Source organism: Fukomys damarensis, unplaced genomic scaffold (assembly GCF_012274545.1).
Source record: "Fukomys damarensis isolate Sample0158 unplaced genomic scaffold, DMR_v1.0_HiC HiC_scaffold_8, whole genome shotgun sequence".
Lineage (NCBI taxonomy): Eukaryota > Metazoa > Chordata > Mammalia > Rodentia > Bathyergidae > Fukomys > Fukomys damarensis.
In genome coordinates this window covers 32442039-32465413 of record NW_022900920.1, presented here as the reverse complement: position 1 = coordinate 32465413, position 23375 = coordinate 32442039, and the positions used below count along the sequence as shown (strand labels likewise).

Here is a 23375-nt window from a genome sequence, read left to right as displayed (position 1 = left end):
ATTATAAGAGACAAAGCAAGGGCCGGCGATTTAGCTCAGCGGTTTGGTGGCCTGCCTTGCAAGAGCAAGGACTCAAGTTTAATCCCCGGTTATCAAAAAAAAAAAAAAACAAACAAACAAACCAAAGAGACAAAGCAAGCTAATCTCTAGTGACAGAAAGCAGTGCAGTGGCTGCCCAGGGTGGGACATGGCTGGTGGAGATGGGAAGAAGGACCCGAAAGAAGGACTCAAGGGAGGTACAAGGATGCTTCTGGAAGGTGATGGACATGTTTGTTATCTTGATCACTCTCACCATTTTTATATGCAAAACTTATCAAAAGTTGTATGTTTTAAACACGAATAGTTTATTATATGTCAACTGTATCTCAATAAAGCCTACAAAGAGATTTTAAAATAAAAGTTATATTGAGTGATTTCCTTTTCCTATGTGATTTATAAAAATCCTTCCAAACTGGGGATAGTCCACACCTACAATCCTAGCACTCTGGGAGGCTGAGGCAGGAGGATCACAAGTTTAAGCCTAGGCTGGGCAACTTAGCAACTTAGTGACAGAACCTGCCTCAAAATAAAAAAATTAAAAAGGGGCTGGGGAGGTGGCTCAGTGCAAAAGCCCTGGGTTCCATCCCTAGTAGCAGGGGAAAAAAAATCTTTTCTTACATTACAAACAACCAGTAGGACTCACTAGGTGCTTTTCTCAAACTTGCAGGGACTATGACCTCTTTCAGAAATAACTTATACTCACTCACTATGGTTGCAAAGTAAAATTTTCAGTGAGCTAATTACCAAAAAGTTTTTATCTAATGTTCATTTCTTCTTTTAAATTATGCTAAAATACAAAGGAAAACTAAGAGTCCTTAAAAATTCTGTACTTAGCTGGGCATGGGGGCGCACGCCTATAACCCCAGCACTCGGGAGGCTGAGGCAGGAGGATTGCTGTGAGTTCAAGACCAGCCTGGGCTACATAGTGAGTTCCAGGGCAGTCTCAACTACATAGTGAGACCCTGTCTCAAAAAAACAAAAAACAAAAAACAAAACCAAAAAAAAAAAAAATCTTTTTTATCACATCTTTGGGATCAAAGCTCTCCTATTGTTACTATCGGTTCCTACCTACTCTTTCACCCCCTTTTCATTGACATTTGCTGAATCCAAAGGCCTCTCTGTTCTCTCTCTTTCACACACATCAACAAAGGGTGCTAACCAGCTCTGCACTAAGAAGAAATAAATCTAAGTTCCTATATGCCAATTGTGTGTTTTTTTTTGTTTTTTTTGCGGGGGTACTGGGGATCGAACTCAGGTCCTTGTGCTTGCAAGGCAGGCAGCAGAACCACTGAGCTAAATCCCCGGCCCTAAAAGTACTGTTATTCTGTAACTCTTTCTCCCTCTCTTTTTTTTGCGGGGGGTACCGGGGATTGAACTTGGGTCCTTGTGCTTGCAAGGCAGGTCACTGAACCGCTGAGCTAAATCCCCAGCCCCCCTAAGTTCCTATATGCAAAAGGCCTGCATATGCTTTATTTGCCTGAGAAGAGACTACTATAGTTCTATGCTAAGTAACAGCATCAACCAACAAGAGAAAAACTTTTGTAGTATTTTCCTCTGACTGTCAAAAAACAGACGGGATGGAGAGAGAAGTGTAAGAAGAAAAACACTTACCCATGGAATAGAGGTTGTCAAAGCTCTGGTGCATGCGAATAATCTCATAATAAAGTTCATCATAGCTGCTGGGGGTCGGTAGGAATGTGTCACCATATGTGATAAACATGTTAAACAGATTCACAATCTAAAAAGAAGCAACAGTTCACAAACAGGCATTAGCCTACTAAGACCAAAAGAATACCATCAGTGATATGCTACAGCCATCTCTAACTGACTTATAAGAATTGGACTTCATAGGCCAGCTACAAAACACAGCCATTGGTAAAAATCCACACATATAACTAAGACCTGTCTTGTAAAGGTACAAGATCCCAATGATGAATGTAAGTGTATTATATACCTAAAATGTACCAATAAACTCAATGAGAAAAAAAAAACAAAAAAGAAAAAGAACAGTTACATAACAGACCAAAAAAAGTCCACTCATATAAACTATTAAAGAAATGACATTAAAATGAAGGTAATAAATTTTCAAAACATATCACTTTCTAATTACTTTCTATCTTACTGTTACCTATGCCCCAGACTACTCCTGCATGGAGGGAACACCACAGGATGGTGTGGTGCTGTGCATCTCCCCATGCTGCGTGACACCAATCAACACCATGCTGACAGCTGAGAGCCAGCTGTGCTACAATCAACAAATGCTGCTCATCAGGACCTTTCCTACATGTTGAGTATTCCTGAACTGGGTATCCCTAAGAAGACAGTCAAAAGGCACCACGGCTTCCTTTGTCCAAAACAACCAGCCAGATAACAGGCATCTGTAATGTCCCTCAGAAACTGAAAGCGGCAAGATGGAGCCACTCCTCTGACAGATACCTCAAGAGGCTTTGTTATGGGACTGAGGCAGAGTGGTCTTCCAGCTGGGGCCAAGCTTCTGCCTGTACACACCCAGCCAAATCATCTCTCTGGAAGGACAAAGGGTCCCAGGTTCACCACAAAGATGAGAGTGAGGAGCAGCACCTAAGATTCTGACCCATAAGGAAAACATAGCCTGGTTCTCTTTAAAACCTAGTCTGTTTCAAACCAGTTCATTTCTGCCTTAGCATATGGCTTCAGAAAATAAATATTTGTTTTGTTACTCACCATAAGGGTTAATGTAAAAATGTTGTGCTTGGCCAAAAGTACAGTTTCATTTGACATAAGGAACTTCAGCAAATTTATCAGGGCTTTAAAAGAAAAAGAAAAAGGATATTAACAAACTATTCAAAACATAATTAAGTTACATGAAAGCAAAGTAGTTCTACAGAAACCCTTAGGGCTACTAAAGTCTTTTATGTACATTTTTATTAAAATATAACTATTACATTTATTTGTGAGGTACACTGTACTATTTTAACACATGTAGACAGTGTATATTAATCAAATCAGGGTAGCTGGGCCACTAGCATTTTTGTCTCCTTATATTTCTGTTTTGGGGAAGGAGGGCTGGATTTGAGACAGGGCATCACTACGGAGACCAGGCCAGACTTGACCTTGCTACATAGCCCAGGCTAACCTCGAACTCTTGAGCCTTTGGCCTCACTCTCCCAAGAGCCAGGATAACAGACCTGTGTACCAGCCAAGCTCCTTATGATCTCTACATTTGTAGGTTTTGAGTGCCTTTCTCCTAGTTCTTCATAAAATGCGTAATAGGTTACTGCAAACTGCAGTCTATTCACAGTAGCCAAGGCATAAAGGTATGGAAACAAGCTTGGTTGGAGGAATGGGTTTTTTCAACTGTGTACACACACACACACACACACACACACACACACACTGAGTGGAATACTATTCAGCCATAAAAATGAAACCCCAATATTTTCGGTAAAATGGGTGGAACTGGAAGACTGTATGTTAAGTGAAATAATCTAGACATAGGACATATTCTCTGCCACAGAGAGCCGTTTCTATCATTGAAATTTCTAAAAGGTTCACCATCACTGCTCTAAGTGGAGCCTTCCTCAAAGCAAAGGAAGTACCACAGTCCTGCAGCACCACAAAACAATCACAGAGTTCTCTATTCAGGACTAGGTATGTGGTTCAGCAGTAATGCTTCTGGCTAGCAGGAGTGAAGCCCTTGATTTTGTATCCCCAGCACCTAAAAAAGAAAAGAGTTCTGTTCTCTCCACATCCTCTCCAGCATTTGTGATCACACCTCTCCATTTGTTTTTCTTTTCCTAGCACTGGAAATTGAGCCCAGGGGCGCTCTACCACTGAACTACACACCTGTTGAGGTCTCCTTCTAGAGGAGGGGACTCGGGAAGATGACCGCGGACACAATGAATGACCAAAAGCTGATGGCTAACGGCAAAGTTTATTTCTAACGCCGGGTGTTATATATTAGTTTTAAGGCCACACACTCAAGCATGATCTCAGCGACTGGCAATAATCTCAATCACCAGGAGGCATGAGAAAGATAAACAATCAGTCACAAGAAGCGACAAGCAGATATACACTGTTTAAGCTAAGAATATAACATCAAGATAAGACAACATCTTGTTTATGACCAGAAGGGAGTGTAAACCGGGAACAAGAGCAAACACAGAGTTTAGGGGGTTGTTTGTAGGTCAAGGGATTTGGCTCCAGCACGTCGCCTTCGGGACTCGGTGAGAACCAGCATTCTGGGGCTTGGGGTCAGCACTTCGGCTGCCTGGCCTCTAGTGTCCCAACACATACCAAGCTCCTTTTATTTTTTACGGCAATTTGCAGTAAAAAATAAAAGGCAGAGTCTCACTAAGTTGCCCAGCCTATTCTCAGATTTGAGATCCTCCTACCTCAACCTCCTAATCCCAAGTAGCTTGGATTATAGGCATGAGCCTGGCAGAGTGGTCTTTTTTTAAAGAAAATTTTACTAGTACATTTATAGTACACATGATTACATTCATTGTGGGGAACTGACACTGTACATGTACATCAGACAACTCAATTTTTTTTTTTTTTCCTGGTACTGGGGATTGAACTGAGAAACTCGAGTTTTCGAGGCAGGCAGAGGGGCCACCAAGCTAAATCCCCAGTCCCAACATGTCGATTCTTTTGTTTGCCTTCCCCTCCAGTCTTTAAAATCTCCCCCCCTTTTTTTGCCAGTACCAGATTTACTTATTTCATAAGTCTTTATCAACTATCATAAATACAAATTAATTACCAGACTAACAGGCAAAATATATAAAACAATTATATTAAACCAAGGTAGTTTTAGATACAATGACCATGCTAGGTTACGATAACATTTTTCTCTCCCTTTTTTTCCTGTTAGACTTTATACCCTTTGATAATCACCATTCTAATAGGGTAAGAAGGCATCCCATTGAGCCTTTGATTTGTATTTTCTTGATAGCTAGTGATACTAAGTACTTTTCATATATTTTCAGGCTATTTGTATTTCTTCTTTTGAGAAGTGTCTACTCGGATGACTTGCCTTTTGTTTTTGTTTGTTTTTTGTGCTGGGGACTGAACCCAAGGCCCCATGCATGTTAACCCCGTGCTCCAACACCGAACACACTCCAGCCCTGCCCATGTTCAATTGGATTATTTTGCTGTTAAGTTTTTTGAGTCCTTTACATATTCTAGACATTAATCCCTTCAAATGAATAACTTGGGAATGTTTTCCAATTCTGTAGTTTGGCTCTGCACTCTGTTGCTTCCTTTGCTATGCAGAAGCTTCATAGCTTGATATAATCTTGTCTATTTGTCCATTTTTGATTTTGTTGTTGTGCTTTTGGGTCTTTATCTAAAGTCTTTGAAAAAGCAGATTAAGGATTGGGGATGTAGCCCAAGAATGGAGCACTCGGCTCACAAAGGTCCCGAGTCCAGTCTCCAGCACCTGCCCAGCAGAAAGCAGACAAGGACAGTGTACTCAAAGAAAGCACTTCCCAGCCAACACGTCTTTCTGTTCATACAAGGCTTTTAAAATAAGAAATGGCAAAAAGAAGTCAATTACATAGCAATTAATATGAGAAATGTGACTAAAACTGACATCTTAAGTGTTCCAAATTTATTCCCACATGGTGATTTCTCTATCACACTGCTCAACTGACAGGTAAAAATGAGAGTCCCCCTCCACCACAGGCAGCGAGCATCTGTGGTCAACTTGTCTGAGCCACATTTACTGAGAAGATGTCCTCTCTGCCTGGAATCCTTAGTGAGGGAGATGACTGCTAAACCTATGCAATCTCTCTCCCTCTCTCCCCCTCTGTCCTCCCCTCTCTCTCTCAGGATGGAATACAGGACCTTGCACTTTTGAGGCAGGCGCAGTGCAACTGTGAAACAAATCCCCAGCCCTAAACCCAAGCAATCTCACTCAGAGTGACTGCCAGGTTCTAGGTTAACAGTGCCGCTCCAAAGAGATTTTTGCAAATAAGAATTAAGCACAACAACACATCTCAGCTGCCTCGTGCTCACACCTAATACATCTATCCATGGCTGAGTCCTGCTTCTGCACCCATCCTCATCAGTGTTCCTGTGCCTTCTTGCCTTGACAGGAAAACAGTACAGCAGGGGGTCAGCTAACGCAAGCAATATGCGATCCTTCTGTCTTCTGTGCCTCAAACCTCCCCACTTCCACACATCCCAGACAAAAACGAAGAAACAAAGGAAAACAAAAAAAACCCGGCCTCTCCTTTTCTAAGACTACATCTGCTTCCTTGCCAGCTGCGTCCCCGCAAAGCCTCACACACACAAAGGCAGAGCTGTACAAAGGTGACTGGATTATGCCAGTGTGACAGCTAGGTGTGAAGGGGGGCGCTACTCGTAAGACACTGATCAAGGTGCATTTCCTTCCCGGCTCCTCTCTTCATTCTGTGACCTGTTCACCATGACATGAGTGGCTTCCTCTGTGCAGGCCCTTCCACCATGTTACTGACCACAAGAACTGAAACTTCTGAAACACACACCAAAACAAACCTCTTTTTCCCTACACTGTGGGTGTCAGGTATTGCGTCCCAGCAATGGGGAAAGTAGTTAACACACCAGAAAAGAAGCTCATTCCGGCACACTGCCTGAGCTTTGTGTGAAGCCTATTCCTCTCAGAGAGATGTGCACTTTGATTTGGAACAACAGGGAAGGGCAAGTCGGAGTGAGACTGCAGACATGGCCTGACACACAACGCCCTCACGCCCACTCCAACAGCACAGTACAGTGAAGAATCAGCAAGTGAGGAAAGCACAAGAGCCTGGCTGCATGACATCCTGCTTGTAAGGCCTGAAACCTCCCCTCCAACAGCAAAAGGTCTAACCAGAGATGAGGAAGGCAAACATCCCCACTTAGGAACTCTTTACCCTTGCCCCAAACTAAGTTATCCAAGGCTTCATGACGGAAAGATATGGGCAGCAGCTGTCTGTTAACAAGTGACCTGTTGGCCTGGACTGGGGGAAGCTCCACAAGAGCCTATAAAGAGGGCCAGCTAAGAATCCACATAAAAATGCTGAATCCCGGCCCCAATATTCTTCTTTAATGACGTATACCTCACTGAGCTATCCCAGTACTCTGTGAATGGACAAACACCTAACAATCAGACTCCATAAACTCACAGGAGGCCAGAGAAAGGGATGGATAGCACTTGTAGCACTCTGCAGAACACGTAACAAGGAAAGAGAGACAAGCAGCTTTTGTACACATCCAATCAACCAGGACTTTTGTCTCCAGCACACATGGCACAAAGATGCAGCCTCAACAGCGGCCAAGTGGTAATTAAGGGGCAGGAACCCTGAGGAGAGGAAGTGGGAGCAATGACTTATTGTTCCTCAGCAGGACTACAACTAGTCTTATCTTTGGAACTCAGAGTCAGGGATGACAAAGTTATAAACATGAGGGGAGGAAGAGAGCAGTTCTGGCACAGGACAAGGTAAACTGTCCCAGTGGCTACAGATATCAGCAGGGCCCAACAGTATTCAGGAGGCGAATCCAGCACTGTGACACAAAGAGACAGTGCTGCAGGGACCTGTGCTCTGGGCCTGATGATTCAGGGAGGTTATCACCTTCTACCCCAAGAGAGCCACCTGGAGCAGTGATTGTCCAGAGGAAATTCTGACAGGCAGCCAAGACGAACAGGCCTCTGACCTCAAAGACCAGCACTCCTCTGTGAGAAAGAATGCCCCAGACAGCCATGCAGTAGTGCTCCCCTCCTCCACCATCTCCCGACCCTGCACTGACTGCGTCACTGCGTGCCAGCCTACATACCGCTATACACACGCCCTTCCTGCCCCAGCCTCACGTGGGGTGTTCTCAGTCTGCAAGGATGTGATGTGGCTGAGCACGGACCTTTAGAGCTGGCAAGAACATCTGAGGCTGTTTAAGCCAAGATCCTCATCTTTGTATAGGAAAATTCCTCACTATACTCCCAACCCAAACTAGCTAGTGACTAAGTGGGACAACTTGGTCTCCATTCCACTAAGGTGAGATGAAATGAATAAAGGTGCGAGGTCAAGCTGAACATCAAAGGGCAAAACCACCTTACTACAAATGATGTGCTCAGACCTGCTGATTGCACGTACAACAGCAGCCCTCTAGACTCTTGTTTATACCTCTGTGCACTGCTGGCTGCTCCAGGTTATTTGTTTGGGGTCCTCTTTTGCTACTGGCCTTCCCCTGCTCATTAAAGTACAGGTGTTTAATACCCTTTATCACTACTCACGACACAGAGACTCTCAGTAGCCTACCTCAGCAGGCACCATTTCTGTGACCCTCTCATTCAGCTCCTACCTTCCTGTCCACAATTACCTTTCTTCTCTACCTCTCCCCTCTCAGGCATCTCTTTTCCCTTCTTTCTTTGTCTGTGTCCTCTCTGTATTTCTCTCTATTTTTAAGCACATGACTGTCAACTGAAACTGTTACTGACTTGCTCGCTCAGGGCCACCTCCTTCGAAATTATGTACTGCGCAGGGATTGGTATGGACTTCACAGGAAGCCAAGATCCTCTTTCTTATGCAAAACGAAAACCAAAAACTCAGTATGAATAACAATTAACCAGGTTTATTCATAAGGTATTATGGCACAGAGTCTTTCTCTCTTTTTCTGGTTTTAATTTATTTTTGAGACAGAGTCTACGCAGCCCAGGCTGGGCTCAAATGGCAAACCTCTTGCCTCAGCCTCCCAAGTGCTGGCTATGGTATGGAGCTCTGCACCAGGCTTAGACAACAGCCATAACATAGTACCTTCAGCTCAGGGACAGTTCTATGAATGGCAGAGAACTGATGCTCAAGCTACTACAACCAGCACATCACAGCACAGAGCCCATGCTGGCTGGCACTGGCTCACCCTACACCCCCTCCCACACACACACACACACTTAGAAAACTGTCCTTGATCCCCTTGTCTTTTTGCTGCCACGTGGGCACATTACCAGCCATACTGTTCCAAGGACTGTCACAGAAATAGCAGTACATACAGAGAAGAGTTAAGATAACTATAAAAGATAAGGCATTGATTGCTTAAACATGGTGTTTTAATTAGTCATATGTCTGTAAGAGTTTGCTATCAAGTGTAGTACATGTTATAACCACTGTGAAGATACAAGAAGCAAGATGTACTTTTTTTTTCCTCTTTAATTCTTTGGATTATCATGTTTCTCATTGTTAAATAATAGTTTTAAAAAGGAAGCCAGGAATAAACGACTAACACAAGCCTCTTCCTCACCAAAGGCCTGATTCCTGGTCTGAAAGGTACCCAAAAAGGACCTTATGGTACAGGAGTCCAAGACCAGCCTCAGTTACTTTTTTCACTGCTGAGACAAAATACCCAACATCCAAAGTTCAAGGAGGAAAGATTCATTTTTTTTATTTTTTGGTACCAGGGATCGAACTTGGGATCTTGAATTTGGAAAGCCAGGGGCACCACTGAGCTAAATCCCCAGCCCAGGAAAGGTTTATTTTAGCTCATAGTTTTTAGAGGTTTTAATCCATAGTCTGCTGGCTTTAAAGCCAGGTGGCATGGCACAGTGGCATCCGAGAGGAAACAGTCATGGCAGTAAGAAGACAGCAAGCAGCTGCAGCCTCCTCCCTTTAATCCCTTCGAGGCTACTTACCTCTTGGGCAGTTTCACCCACACCCAGGGTGGGCCTTCCCATTATCCACATCCCAAACTATGGTAAACCAATCAGTGGACCAATTTAGTGATCATGCACCCTTAATCCCAGCATTACACACTCTAGATACAGTCACCTCTGAAAAGCCCCATCTGTGACCACATGAAGCTTTTGGGGGGGCAGCTAGATAAAAGCCATAATAACCAGGTAAACCACTGGGTCCATAGGGTGGCCATGGCTGCTCATCCCTGGAAACGGACTGGCACAGTGGGCATGGTGGTACATGTCTGTAGTCCCACAACTCTGGGAGGCTGAAGCAGGAGGATCAGAAATTCAAGTCCAGCCTAGGTAACTTAGTGATTTAGTAAGAACCCATCTTAAAATAAGAAATAAAAAAAAGAGCTGAGGATACAGCTCAGTGCAAAGGTCCTCAGAGAGACAGAGACAGAGACAGAGAATGAATAGCACACAGCTTTGTATAAAGAATAACCTCTTGGATGAGGGCAAGGTTAGTGGATGAGACTCTCTGAGCCTTAAGAGATAATGCCCATAGGCCCCAGGGCCCACAAGCCCCAAGAGTAGGCTGCCCAAACCACTTGTGCCAGACAGACATATCACAGATGAAGGCATCATTTCCTCCCAAAAAATGACACAACTAGGGTTAAAAACTGTGCCAGCAGCTCACACAGAGCATCTCCAATCTTCCTCTTTTCTACTGCCCTCTACTTGGAATCCTGTTGAGGACCATTATGCACAAACAGGCTCTGGTCTCTGTTTTGAGACCAATGTGTGCCTCGCCATGTGAACCCAGAGGTATGCAGAAGACTGCTTCCCCGTCAGATCATGGCAGGAAGACCCACAGAACCACGACACTTTCAGGGTGAGATGATATCTGTTGAAGACGCTGCAACTCCTTGAAACAATGAAGCAGACTTAAATGTCTTGCTGGGGAAAAAGCAGGTTCCCTATTAAACTGTTCCCTATTCCTTGAGTATGTTTTGTTCCTCTTTTTATTAGCCTGCTTTGACCACTACACACTATTCCATGGCATCATCACTACCCCGCCCACTTGCCTGCACTTGTTAAATAAAGAAGTCTTTGTCTTTGCCCAACCTGAGGCTTGATCTCCCAGTCCCCTTGTACCTCCAAAGTTGTCTTTTTCTTTATCCTAAACCATATCCCCGAAAGGCAGCAGAGGGTCTCACCAGCTCTCATAGTACCTTAAAAGGAGGCACTTACCAGCAGAAGTCACCTCCCCTCTAGTGTACTCAACTCTTTGAACTGAAAAAACACCACGGTCACAAGTGTCAAGGAAGGGGATGTTTATCAGGCACCTGTTAGGTGCTACACATTATGTAAAGCACATAAGTACACTTCTCACTGAATCCTCTTAGTCATCTGATGAGGCAGGAATTACTGTTCCCATTTTATATATGCAGAAATTGAAATTCAGAAAGGTTAAGTAAGTTACAAGTTGGAGCCAAAGAGCATTAAGGGCACCCTGGGGAGGACTATGATGAGCTCCTCCTACTAAGATCTGTGAAGATCTAAATTTCAGTAGAGAAAACACATGTCGGGGTAGAGGAGCTAGTAATCTAGGGCCAGTATTTATTGTGCTACTCAAAACCCATAAGTAGTCAGAATTCTCTTTATCAGCCCTCACACAGCAAAGTGGCCAAGAGCAAAAAGCTCAGAGTCCATCTCTCTCCTATAAGAGTCTCACGATTTCATTCAGTGGCTTGAGACACTTTAACCTATACACCCAAAACACAGGGGACTACCAGGCATGGTGGCGCACATATGTAATCCCAGCACTAGGGAGGCTGAGGCACAAGGATCACTGTGAGTTCGAGACCAGCCTAGGCTACATAGTGAGTCAGTCTCAACTACATAGTGAGACCCTGTCTCAAAACAACAATAACAACAACAAAAAGACAGGACTTAGCAAGGACTTAGACAAGTATTTTTGTCTATTTGTGTTTCTAGCAGCATTATTCACAATAGTCAAAAAAGGAAGGAACTAGCTAGGCATGGTGGTGCACACCTATAATCCCTGCACTTGGGAGGGTGAGGCAGCAGGATCACTACGAATTCAAGGCCAGCCTGAGCTACACAGCAAGACCCTGTCTCAAAAAAAGGGAAGAAAACTAAAGTGTCCATCAACAAATGAATGGATAAACAAAATGGGTATTTATATGCAATACATCATTATTAGCTTTAAGGACAAAAATTCTAACATATGCTACAGCATGAACAAAACTTGAAGGGTAAGTGAAATAAACCAAATGACAAACATGGTTCCACTCATAAGCCAGATGTAGTGATGCTGAGGCAGTAGGATCCTAGCCTAAGCAATTCAGCAAGACCTCATTCAAAATAAAACAATGTTAAAGGCTGTGGATGTAGTTCATGTGAAAGCTCTTAGCTCAACTACCCTTACTGGAAAAAAAAGAGAAGTACTTAGAGTAATCAAATTCATAGAGACAGTAAGTAGAACGGTGATTGCCATGCCCTAGGAAAAGGAGGCAATAGAAAAATTAATGTTTAATAGGTAGAAGCTCGGTTTAGGAAGGTGAAAGAATCCTGGAAATAGAAGGTGGTGATAGTTGCACAATGTAAAAGTACTCAAAGCCACTGAATCATATACTTAAAAATAGTTACAATGAGCCAGGTGTGGTGGCTCACACCTGTAATCCCAGCATTTGGGAGGCTGAGCCTAGAGGTTCACCAAGAGTTCAAGAACAGGCTAAACTATACAGTGAGTTCAAAGCCAGCCTGAACTATATACCTTGTCCAAAAAAAAAAAAAAAAGTTTTTTGTTTTTTGGGGTTTTTTTTGGTACCAGGGATTGAACTTGGGTCCTTGTGCTTGCAAGGCAGGCCACCGAACCACTGAGCTAAATCCCCAGCCCCAAAAAAGTTACAATCGGTGGGGGCGGGTACTAAGGACTGAACCCAGGGCTTTTCACATAAAGCTACATTCCCATTCCTTTTTAGATCTTATTTTCACACAGTCTCGCTATGTCTCTGAGTTGTCTAGGTTGAGCTCAAACTCACCATCTTACTGCTTCAGCCTCCCAGAATGCTAAGATTACATAGGTGTGTGCCACTAGTCTTAGCTTGGAAATTTTATGTTATGTATATTTTACTGTAATTTTTTTTAAAAAGAAAAAAATAAGAGATCAATGTTTTTCTCTCTGTAAACATTAGAAAAATTCCAACCCAATCTTTCTTTTTTTTGGGAAGCAGATATTTTTTATTAATTGACCAAATCATAAAAACATCATGGCAGATACCCAAGTTCATCCTTCTAATAAGCCTGTTGATCTGGTCTTCCCTATTTCCAGCATTTCCACCTTCAACAAAAAGGGTGGTCTTTTTCTTCATTCCACCTCGTGGAGAAGATAATTTGAAGGGCCTCAGGAAGTTACTTGCCTCTTTGAAGCATTTTCCAACAGTATAGATCTCATGAATGAGATCTTCCATGCAAATTATGTCGTATTTACCAAGAGATCGAGCAATCAGTCCATTATTGGTCAAGGCAATTCGCTTCTTACTGATTTTGCCATAGCCACACTTGTTTATTAGTTCATTTTCTGACTTCAAATTTGGGTACCCCACGTGATATATGGTTCCACAATTCTCAGCATGTTAACTGAAACCTTGTTAAGCTTAACAAAGGTACCACTGAAGATTTGGAGGAGGCGAAGAAGCTGCAACACCTTGCAGACCATTGGGCTCACACCACTGATATGCTGATCCTGATGACAAATGCCAATTTGGGATCTGCAGGTCCATAGAAGTTGCCAGCTTTTTTTGCCATCCTAGCCATTCGAATCTCAGTCCTGTACATCTGTCTATACTCCTTATGATAGTGCCTGGCTTTTTCATAGATGAGCTTCCTCCTTGCCTTTCAAAGCATTTTTTGGGCAAACTTCTTTCTCAGGTGCTTTACCTTCAGCTCTGCGAAATGTCTTCACTCTTAAAAGAGTTTCTGGCACAGCCAGAACCTTCTTTTTCTTCTCTTCGACAGCCTCCATGATTCCAGCCAGAAAAGAGGAAACAACCCAATCTTTCTTAACTTTAGCATAACTGATTGCTGACATACACATTATGGTGCACCGTTCTGAGCACCAGGCTAAACATACAAGGTACTTCCTTATTATGGGAAAAAGGAAAAGAGCCAACTACATTCAATCAATAGCAAGCCGTGCACTCTTGGTCAGGATACAACTCAAAATGAATCCTGGGATGCCTCCAAGGCAACAATGTGGCAATCTTCAGAATAATAGTCCACACTGGACATCAAAACTAAAAGTGCTTTAAATACAACAATACCCTAGAAATCCTTGGGGATTCTAGGTTTGACTCCTAATCTTTGTTGCCTCGTTTAATACATAAGGGTCCAGATACCTGGCTGCAAATACTTTTACCCTGCACTGAAAGAAAAATAGAGACGTTTTTACAGTGAAATACTTGAGGTATTATACTACAAATACGTTTCAGTTGTAGGGAAGCAGGAAGTCCACATACACGAATTTCTTCACTGGAAACTCTTTCCTACCAGATACCCTGAAGTCTTACTTTCTGAGCTTTCTTTCAGGTACTGGAAACTGATTGCAATTGCTGTCTCTTGACTGTACAAGAAGCAACTTCCCAGTCTGACACTTAGCTTCAGCCCAGGCCCCCTCCAAGAAAGTTATGTGCATCAGACTTAGTGATGGGTTTAAGATGAAGTGTGTAGGAATTCGGACCTTTCTGCATACAAACGCAGGTGGAGTAAAGGATGGTGTAGGGTCCAGACTCTAGGAAGCTGAGTCAGGACTGTATCTTCATGGCTCTGTAAGTCCTGAGTAGATTTTCAGAGACAGAAGCAGTCAAACTAGTGTACAAATCGAAAAAACTCAGTGCCATTCACCTGAAAATCCTGACACTTTAAACACTGACTCCTATCATCCTACAAAGAACCTTGCGTGAATGTACCCTACAATAAGGACTTTTCCAGAGGTTTCTCAATTCTGTTCTGAATTCAGAGGGAAGGGAAGAAGGTAGCAGCAAATTGTGTTGTCGTGCAGGAGTAGAATGAATAATAGAAACAGGAATTTATCCAGAACTGAAACCTGTCCCCTACATTGAAGTAAACCAGGTGCAGAAAGGAACAAGTCAACCACAGGAAGACACAATTAAGTGACAGTTCAGATGCCTGCCTGAGAGAAGGGAGAGGAGGCTTAATTACAAAACCAAGTGAATGACATTTAAATAAGATTAAAAACAGGAAGGAGACAGAAAGCCTCTAGCAGAGAGCAAATAAATGTCTCTAAAGAATCAGGTCAGAGAGAACTGAGAAGCTTTTACAATCGACAGAGGGAAAGGGACAGCAAAGATAAGACAGCAGACCCTCTTCCATGGCCTGGCATGGAGCTAGGACAGGTGCCATAGAACTCAAATCAAAATCTGCTCCTTAGGGAAAATGTATTGTTTCATAGTGACTGATAGAAAAGAAGTCTGAGCATCTCACTTGCTTAGGAGAGAAGTCAAGGAACTCAAAAGACAGGCTAGAAATAGCAGCAGTATAACAAGGGAATGCCACCAAAACCCCAGAGGCACTGTGAACTCCAGCCAACTCCAGCATCTCTGGACGAGATCACCAATTACCCAGGGACACAGGCAGCAATCAGTAGGCTCACTGTCAATCAGCAGAGTGGTACAGGAAGGATTTAGGAACCAAGAACTGTCAGGAGAATAATTTTTAAATATACTAGGTGGCTTTTCAGAAAACAGGCATCCGTCTGGCTTCAAACCTAAGTACTGCACTGACATGAAGGCCAATGAATCAAATGAGAAAACGGTTGTGCACTGAGCCTTCCCATTAAACAGAGCATACAAGCCAGTACGTCAATGGCCTGCACAGCCTAAAGTTCCACAGCCCTCTGAACAAGACAGAAAATAGAAAAACTCCCTTCTTAAAATGGAAGTCAGGTTCCATCCTCTCCATTTTCCCTGTTGCTGGTTGATGGATATCTGCTAAAAGGGACAATAACGTTCTCAATTGTCTCCCAGTCCCCATGTGCTTGGGGACAAAGCCATCTTCCCAGTCATCGCCTCCCCTCTTCTTTCTCACAAAAGTTCCCAGATCCTCCACTGTGGGAAATGTAGGATCCCTGTGCAGGATTGCACATGCACAGCAAAACGTGCAGGAGCCACTGCTGCCTTCTGCAGCCCCATCCCACCTGCTTCTTCTTTCCAACTTTGTCAAACTCAGTGATACCAAAATCACTCTTTGAGAAATCAAGTAGATGGCCTGGGGATATAACTAGTGGTAGAATACTTGCCTAGCATGCACGAGGTCCTGAGTTCAATTCCCAGTATGAAAAAAAAAAAGAGAGAGAGAAAGAAAGAGGTAAGGAAGGAAAGAAAAAAGGAAGCAAGCAAGCAAGCAGTCTAGTAATGAGACCATATCTACATCAGACATCTGAGGTACAACCAACTCTGCCAAACTCAGGAAAATTATCCACAGCCCATGGCTGGAGATCGTGGGAAGGATACTGTATCAAACTAAACTATACACACCTTTAGAATGAGAAAAGCAGGGCAACAAAAGCATGGCTACTCTCTCCTCCTCCCCTTCAGCTTGAGGAAATGCTGCAGGGCCATGACATTTCTCTGGATAGGAAGTGACTTCACGTGCAGAGAAAAGAACAAAGAGTGATTTCTCATTCTTTAAGGGACTTTTCTGGGGGTATTTTTTTCTCCTGGTTACAAGCGAAACCCGTTAAGAGATTATCTTTTGCTTCTGCCAAGTTTCTAAGGGAATGAAAGATTCAAAATAGTATATATTTTGGATTTAGCCAAATGTAGAGATTTGAAGGGAAAAAGATCTTTCTGGCATTCATTTCAGTCCCTGGGTTTTCTATACCATTGTACAGAACCTTTCAAAACTAAATTATAGAACAAGAAAAATACTTTCTAATGTTCCTATATGAGAACAGCCTAATAGTGAGAGAAATTACCCCCAAAGGAAAGAGGGCTCTTTCTTTTTTGCACACAGACAGTAAAGCATGTTTTTTGTTTTGTGGCAGTGGGGACTGAACTAGGACCTCACACGTGCTATGCAAGCACTCTACCACTGAACTATAGTTACTGTCCTCAAAGCAGTCTTTCTTAATCAAGGACCCAGAATATATCTTATGACATGCTCCTCCAAATCAAGAGAAAATTTAGGCAATAAGAGAGGAAAATTTAAAAGCAATATTAAAAACAAGAGGGCTGGGGATTTGGCTCAATGGTTCTACCACCTGCCTCGCAAGCACAGGGCCTGAGTTCAATCCCTGGCACTAATAAATAAATAAATAGTCTATTAAAAGAAAAAAGGGGGCCTGGAATTTAACCCAGTCGTTTCACCACCTGCCTCTCAAGCTCAAGGTTCCAAGCTCAATCCCCAGCACCAAAAAAAAAGAAAAAAAAGGAATAAAAACAAGATAGCTAAGGTCCCAAGTTCTATCCCCAGTACCAAACAAGCAAACAAACAAACAAGATAGCAACAGTCTGTTGACAAAATTCCTTTTCCTATCTACCCTAGTATTTTACTATGTTATTTCCCAGCTGGATACCCTCTTCAAAACTAAAAGAAGCAATATTATAGTTATATAAGATGTTACCTTTACAGGAAGCTGGGTGAAGGGTACACGAAACCTACTATTTTAATTATTTTACTATTTTTTGAACTTTGTGTAAGTCTACAATTATGACAAAATTAAACGTTTACAAAAGTAAACTAAAAGAAGCAGACAAAGGAAAGTTCAAAGTATAGTTTCTCAAAATTAAGAAAGACTGCCAAACTGATAAAGCTATACTTCCACAAGAATTGTCAGACAAATCTATGGTTCAAGTAAAGCCTTCTCTAGAAAGATTTCAGTCCAATATAACACCTACTGTATAACAGCTTCCAACAAAAAAGCTCTGAATTCCTTGTCTCAAAGTGTACTTAACCATGAAGGCACAAGCTTCTGCCAATGATGGGCGAGGCAGCTAGGTGCAAGAAGCTGTGATCTCTCTAGGTTTTTCACTTTTCTCAACAGGTATCTAAAAGGTCAGGCCATGTACAATGTCTTTCTTTCTCACAAAGCTAAGAATGCACTGGATGCTACTTAGCACAGCAAAGCTGAACATATTGTCTAGGAGGCTTTTGGGGCCTTTCTTCCTGTGGGGAGGCAAATGTTGCCTAGTGATCTGCATCTGAGCACAGGAGTCAAGAACTCTAAGTCCTAACCATGTCTGTTTAGTATTTGGTTCCACAATCCTTGTCAAGTCATTTAACCCTTCAATAGCTCTACTGCCTTCCCCAGCAACTGAAAGTAAAGCAATGACATCACCCAGTGATATGTCAGAGTGAAAGGGTAAAAAGGACTGTGATCTACAGATGAACAGCCAATAAAAATGCCAGGACAAATTTACCTTTAAACCGACACATTTTTTTCAGACTGCGGAAAGTCACATTATTTAAACTCAGGCTGCCTCTCCAATGCCACTCAGCCTTCCCTTACAGTAGAGGTAAAATAAACTGATCCTGTGACACTCTGTTCAAATAGTTCCCCTTCCAACAACTGCTGCTTCTCAACATTCTGCTCATTCTTTGGTTAATAGCTTAGAAACCACCAAAGTTTCCATTCTTAGTTGGCCAAAAGCAATCCATGCATCTGTAGAAAGGAAGAAAGAGATAAAGGAAAGAAATTACCTTTGACTTCCTTTCAGACCAACAATTCAAATAAAACTAACTTGAACAGCTGGCCCTATCAAAAGGAAGTTATCTAGGGGCCCAGGATTTAGCTCAGTGGTTCTGGCGCCTGCCTCCCAAGCTCAAGGACTCAAGTTCAATTTCAATCCCGGCTCAAAAAAAAAGAAAGTTATCTTATCAGAAACTAACAACCATCTTATTAGGTATTATTATTATTATTACTATTACTTTTTTTTGAGGCCCAAACACAATACTGTACTGCTTTAGGCAAAGGCTAATTCATTACTAAGGAAAATTCTACAAACTTATTTATTCATTCAAATATTTTTTGAATCCCTACCAGCCATGGTGGTGCACACCTGTATTCCGACCTGCTTGGTAGGCTGAGGCAGGAGGATCACAAGTTTGAGGATAGTCTGGGCACTGCAGCAAAAGTCTGTTTTGTTTGTTTGTTTTTGTGGTACCAGGGATCAAACTCAGGACCCTGAACTTGCAAGGCAGGCATGATGCCAGCAAAAGCCTGTTTCAAAATAAAAAATTCTATTTATTTATTTGTTTGTTTGCTTGTTTGTTTAAGACAGGGTCTCACTATGTAGTTCAGACTACCCTGGAACTCACTGTGTAGCCCAGGCTGGTCTCGAACTCACAGCGATTCTCCTGCCTCAGCCTCCCGAGTGCTAGGATTACAGGCGTACACCACCATGCCTGGTTTCAAAATACAAAATTTTAAAAAGGACTGAGGCCAAGCATGGTGGCACATGCTTATAATCCCAACCCTTAAGAGGCTGAGGCAAGAAAATCTTTGCAAGTTTGAGGCCAGGCTGGGCTACCTACTAAGTTCAAAGCTAGTCTGAACGACGTATCAAGATTGTGTCTCAAAAGAACAAGGTAAAAAAAGGGGGGAGTGACTCAGTGGCAGAATATTTGCCTAGCTTTTGCAAGGCCCTGTGTTCAGTAACCAGCACCACACACACACACACACACACACACACACACACACGGACTGCTAAAAGAATAATACAGAGAGGGGTGGTGGTACACGCCTGAATCCCATCACTCAGGAGCCTGAAGCTAGAAGGATCACTGCCAGTTCAAGGCCAGCCTGGACTACAAAGCGAGTTCAAGGGCACATGAGCTACATAGTGAAACTCTGTCTCAAAAACAAAAACAAGGGGAAAAAAATAATACAGACAAGTGGACCTCTTCCCTTCCATATTCTAATTGAAATTAGTCTCAATATATTTCCACACATACTCAGATACCATGCTAACAGGCCTCATGTAGACAGGTGCCAACAGGGGGTAGGTCAGGGCCATAGTAGGAAAAGCATATAAAGGAGGAGTAAACCCCCAACTAGTACAGCTGCCTCCTCCTTTTCCACAGACCACTACCAGGGATTCACCCCTAACAGAACTGCTAGCTACCATCCCAATAACAGAGTAACTGTATTCAAATAGCGCAGTGATAAAAATCAGTAGTCACAGTAAGGTGCTACCAAATCCCATCATGCCCAGTGACAAAAGACATTCAGAACCTAGCCACCTGCTTTTTATTCCCAAGAATCCCAGGTGTCCAGCCTAACCCTACATGTCTAATTTATAAATAAACATCAATTAGGGTTTACAGCACATGAATGGACCAGCATATATCCAAATAAGCGTATGTATTTGCCATAATGAGTTTCACACGCCTCCCTCAAGTCCATAACTCTATAGGGAAAAGAAAGACTGAAAACATGGGCATTCCAACATGTGAGGCGTAGCAGCAGCCAAGGAGTAGGTGGATCACCATAGCCAGACTTGTGTTCACTGAACGTGGTAGTGTACATTCTCGTGGGCCCCAGCACCCCGGCTATAGGGTTGTGTTCTGCAGTTTCTTGAACACCTGCTGCTCTTCATCTCACTGTACATTCCGTGTACAAACGCACAGAGCCAGGGCTGCAGAAGGGCTCAAGCAGTCCATATGGGAAAACGAGCCAACTTCAACTGGCAGAGAACTCTACTGTAAGTACCTATGCCTGAGAAACAAGCAGTCACCCAGGACTCAGGGACAACAGTCAGAGCCCTGCCTTCAACCTGTCAGGGATCTTGAACGTTAACCAGTCAGTCTGGAGCAGCACATAATTACAGAGCTAAACACGACAAAGCCCTCACGACAAAGTCAACCGGCCAATACAGGATAAATAACGCTCTTCTTCACAAGCTGCTACCAGAATGGCAAGATACTGAGTTGGGGGAAAAAGACATTTTTAGCCAGGCAAGTGGTACAGGCCTGTAATCCCAGCACTCTTGGAGGCAGAGACAAGTAGATCTCAAGGTGAAACCCAGCCTGGGAAAGTTGGTGATTTAGCAAGACCCTGTCTAAAAAATTAAAATTAAAAATTAAAGTTTTTAAAGGCTGGAGAAATAGTTCAGTGTAAAGGCCTTGGAATCAACTTCTAGTATCACACACACACTCACACACATACACACAATTACATTTAACTCATAATTGTTTGTTTTAGCAAAAATGATAACAGTGGGGCTAGGGGATATCGCTGGTGTAGGGTAGAGCATATGCCTACCATATGCAAGACCCTGAGTTTGGTCCCAACCAATGCCAAAAAACAAAAAAAGACAGTAAAGCATTCAGGGGTTTATGACGTGTATGAAAATAAAATGTATGACAACAACAGCACAAAGGACAGGACAGATAGTTCACAATGATAACAGGGCCAATTCATGCAGGTGACAGGGAATACAAGATGGAGGTCGGAGAACAATGGGAAGTATCCAGGACCTCGGGGAGACAGACAGGGCAACAGAAGGACAGATGTCAAAAGACTGATGGGATCACCGGACAATGATAATGAGAGAAAAGCCAGAGAGATCACAAGAGTTAGGACAGTCAACAGAACAAAAGAGAAAACAAAACCAGAAGGGAACCAGAAGCAGGAGGCAGAAGCAACTACTACCAACTGCTGAATACTACAAAGTGTAACTCACCCAGTTACAGACATAAACCACTTGCATTTGTTATGAATTCTACAGCTTCACCAAATGCATAGATGGGCATCATTTTGCATTTTCACTTTAATCCCAGACTTTTAGAGCCCAACAGTCATATTTACAATCCACAGGAACAATGGGAGCCTTTTATATCAAAAAGAATCTTTGCTACCTTAAAAATTCTACTAACTTTAGTTATTTCAACTTCTTGTGATCTCTCTTCAGCTCTTCTGACATTCCTTCAACATCAAACTCTCACATGATCATAATCTTCTCTCCTAAAATACCAGAATGCCTCTATTGCCAATTAGCAAGGCTCTCTTACTCCCCCCTCACTACCATGCAATAGCTGCAAAAACATTCTAATCCATTAATTAAATATCTCTACTTCTCATTATAGAACACTAAATTTAGAAAGCCAAATTGGGTCGGAGGAAACCACGTGTCACAACAAGTGAGATGAATTCCATAGAAGGGGCTGGGTTACTGGCCCAATCTTGTAAAGCCTCTGACACTAATGCATCCTCTTGTAAAGCCTCTGACACTAACTCATCCTCCCCTGCTGAGCAGGGCAGGACCACACTCTAGAGCAGCCAGCAGGAGACCACTGTTCCATCAGGTCGCAAAGCTACAGGCCCCATCAGCAAGCAGCAGCCTCTGAGAACAAGTCTCCTGCGCTTTTCCAAAGCCGCCCACTGAGTTGCATATAAGAGAGGGGTGGCAAGCCAGCACTAATTGTATCCTAGAGAAGACCCACTTCCCGCCTGCAGGGTGGCGGTGATTTCCCTGGGCTACCCAATGGATACAAAGACAGAAGTAAACACTGTAATTTGCTGTTTTGTCTCATGTGCGAGGGGAGTGGAACAATCAGCACTGTCTGTAAACAGTAATAATGCCAGATGTAACACAAAGAACAGGATCCCCCATCTTTCCACCCCAGGCCACCCCTCAACCTATGACACCCCTCTCCAGTCTCATCTGGAAGAAACATACAAACTTCTCTACAGTTGATATGCTGCTACCAAATGGAGCAGAGCAAGAGCCCAAGTTTATACTGACTCCTCCTAGCTTAGTCTTATGCAAAGAATCACTGGAACTCAAGAAATATTCGATAGTTTCTACCAACACACACACACATAGGCACACGCACACACACACGCTCACACACAAAAAGAAAAGGAAAACAGGAAAGAAGGAACAGGAGAGAAAATGTGGAAAGAATATGTGATAGATGAAGGTCCGATATTCAATCCCCAATACTGCAAATGAATGAATGAGTATCACTCACAGGTATAAATGTCTCTAGAGCTGGCCAAAAAAGGACTAAAATACAAGAGAGAGACAGAGATAAAAACAGAGAGGGAAGAAAGAAGAGAAGGGAAGAGAAACAAGAAAAGAGATGCATCCTACACAAGCTCCAAGGTTTGGGGGGCGGGCGCGGGGCGGGGGGAGATCCACCTTGAGGCCAGGCCTAGGTACTCATAAAAGTCACGGGAAAAGAAGAGGAATCCAAAAGGAAAAGTTACCTGACCAGAGCTCCCGCCATGTGTACTGCAGCCGGACTCGACACTTCTTCTGGTAGCAAAGCAGTTTATGTACCACCTGAATGCAGCGTCTGTTAAGAGGGAAAAATGGATAAGACCAAGAATGCAGTGCAATTAACCACAGCTACCATTCATTTATTGTAGTACTGGAGACTAAATTTAGGACCTGCACACTACAGACCTTCCCAGCTTTTTTAATTTCTTATTTTGAGAAAGGGTCTCACTAAGCTGCTGAGACTGGACTTAAACTTGCAAACCTCCTGCCTCAGCCTCCCAACATGCTGGAATTACAAGTGTGTGCCACCACACTCAGCTCAGAAACCCTTTTTTTTAGTGAGGCAGGTCTGTTTGCTAGGGTGATTAAAGACACTAGATATAGGGCTGGGGATTTAGCTCAGTGGTTCCACCGCCTGCCTCGAAAGCGCTAGGACCTGAGTTCGAACCCTGGTACCAAAA

The 23375-nt window shown here is 43.0% G+C and overlaps 1 protein-coding gene and 1 pseudogene across 4 annotated transcripts in view; both read right to left on the bottom strand.

The window, feature by feature from the left end:
* Positions 1 to 23375, bottom strand: part of Armh3 (armadillo like helical domain containing 3) — a 164297-nt gene that overhangs the window by 91331 nt on the left and 49591 nt on the right. For all 4 annotated transcript variants that reach the window (XM_010626395.3, XM_010626396.3, XM_010626397.3 and 1 more), the window contains 3 exons: positions 22902 to 22990; positions 2743 to 2825; positions 1651 to 1777 (listed from right to left, as the gene is read on the bottom strand). In XM_010626395.3, coding sequence (XP_010624697.1) covers positions 1651 to 1777; positions 2743 to 2825; positions 22902 to 22990 — 299 coding nt within the window. The remainder of the gene's footprint in view (positions 1 to 1650; positions 1778 to 2742; positions 2826 to 22901; positions 22991 to 23375) is intronic.
* LOC117285289 lies at positions 12082 to 13836 on the bottom strand (annotated as a pseudogene).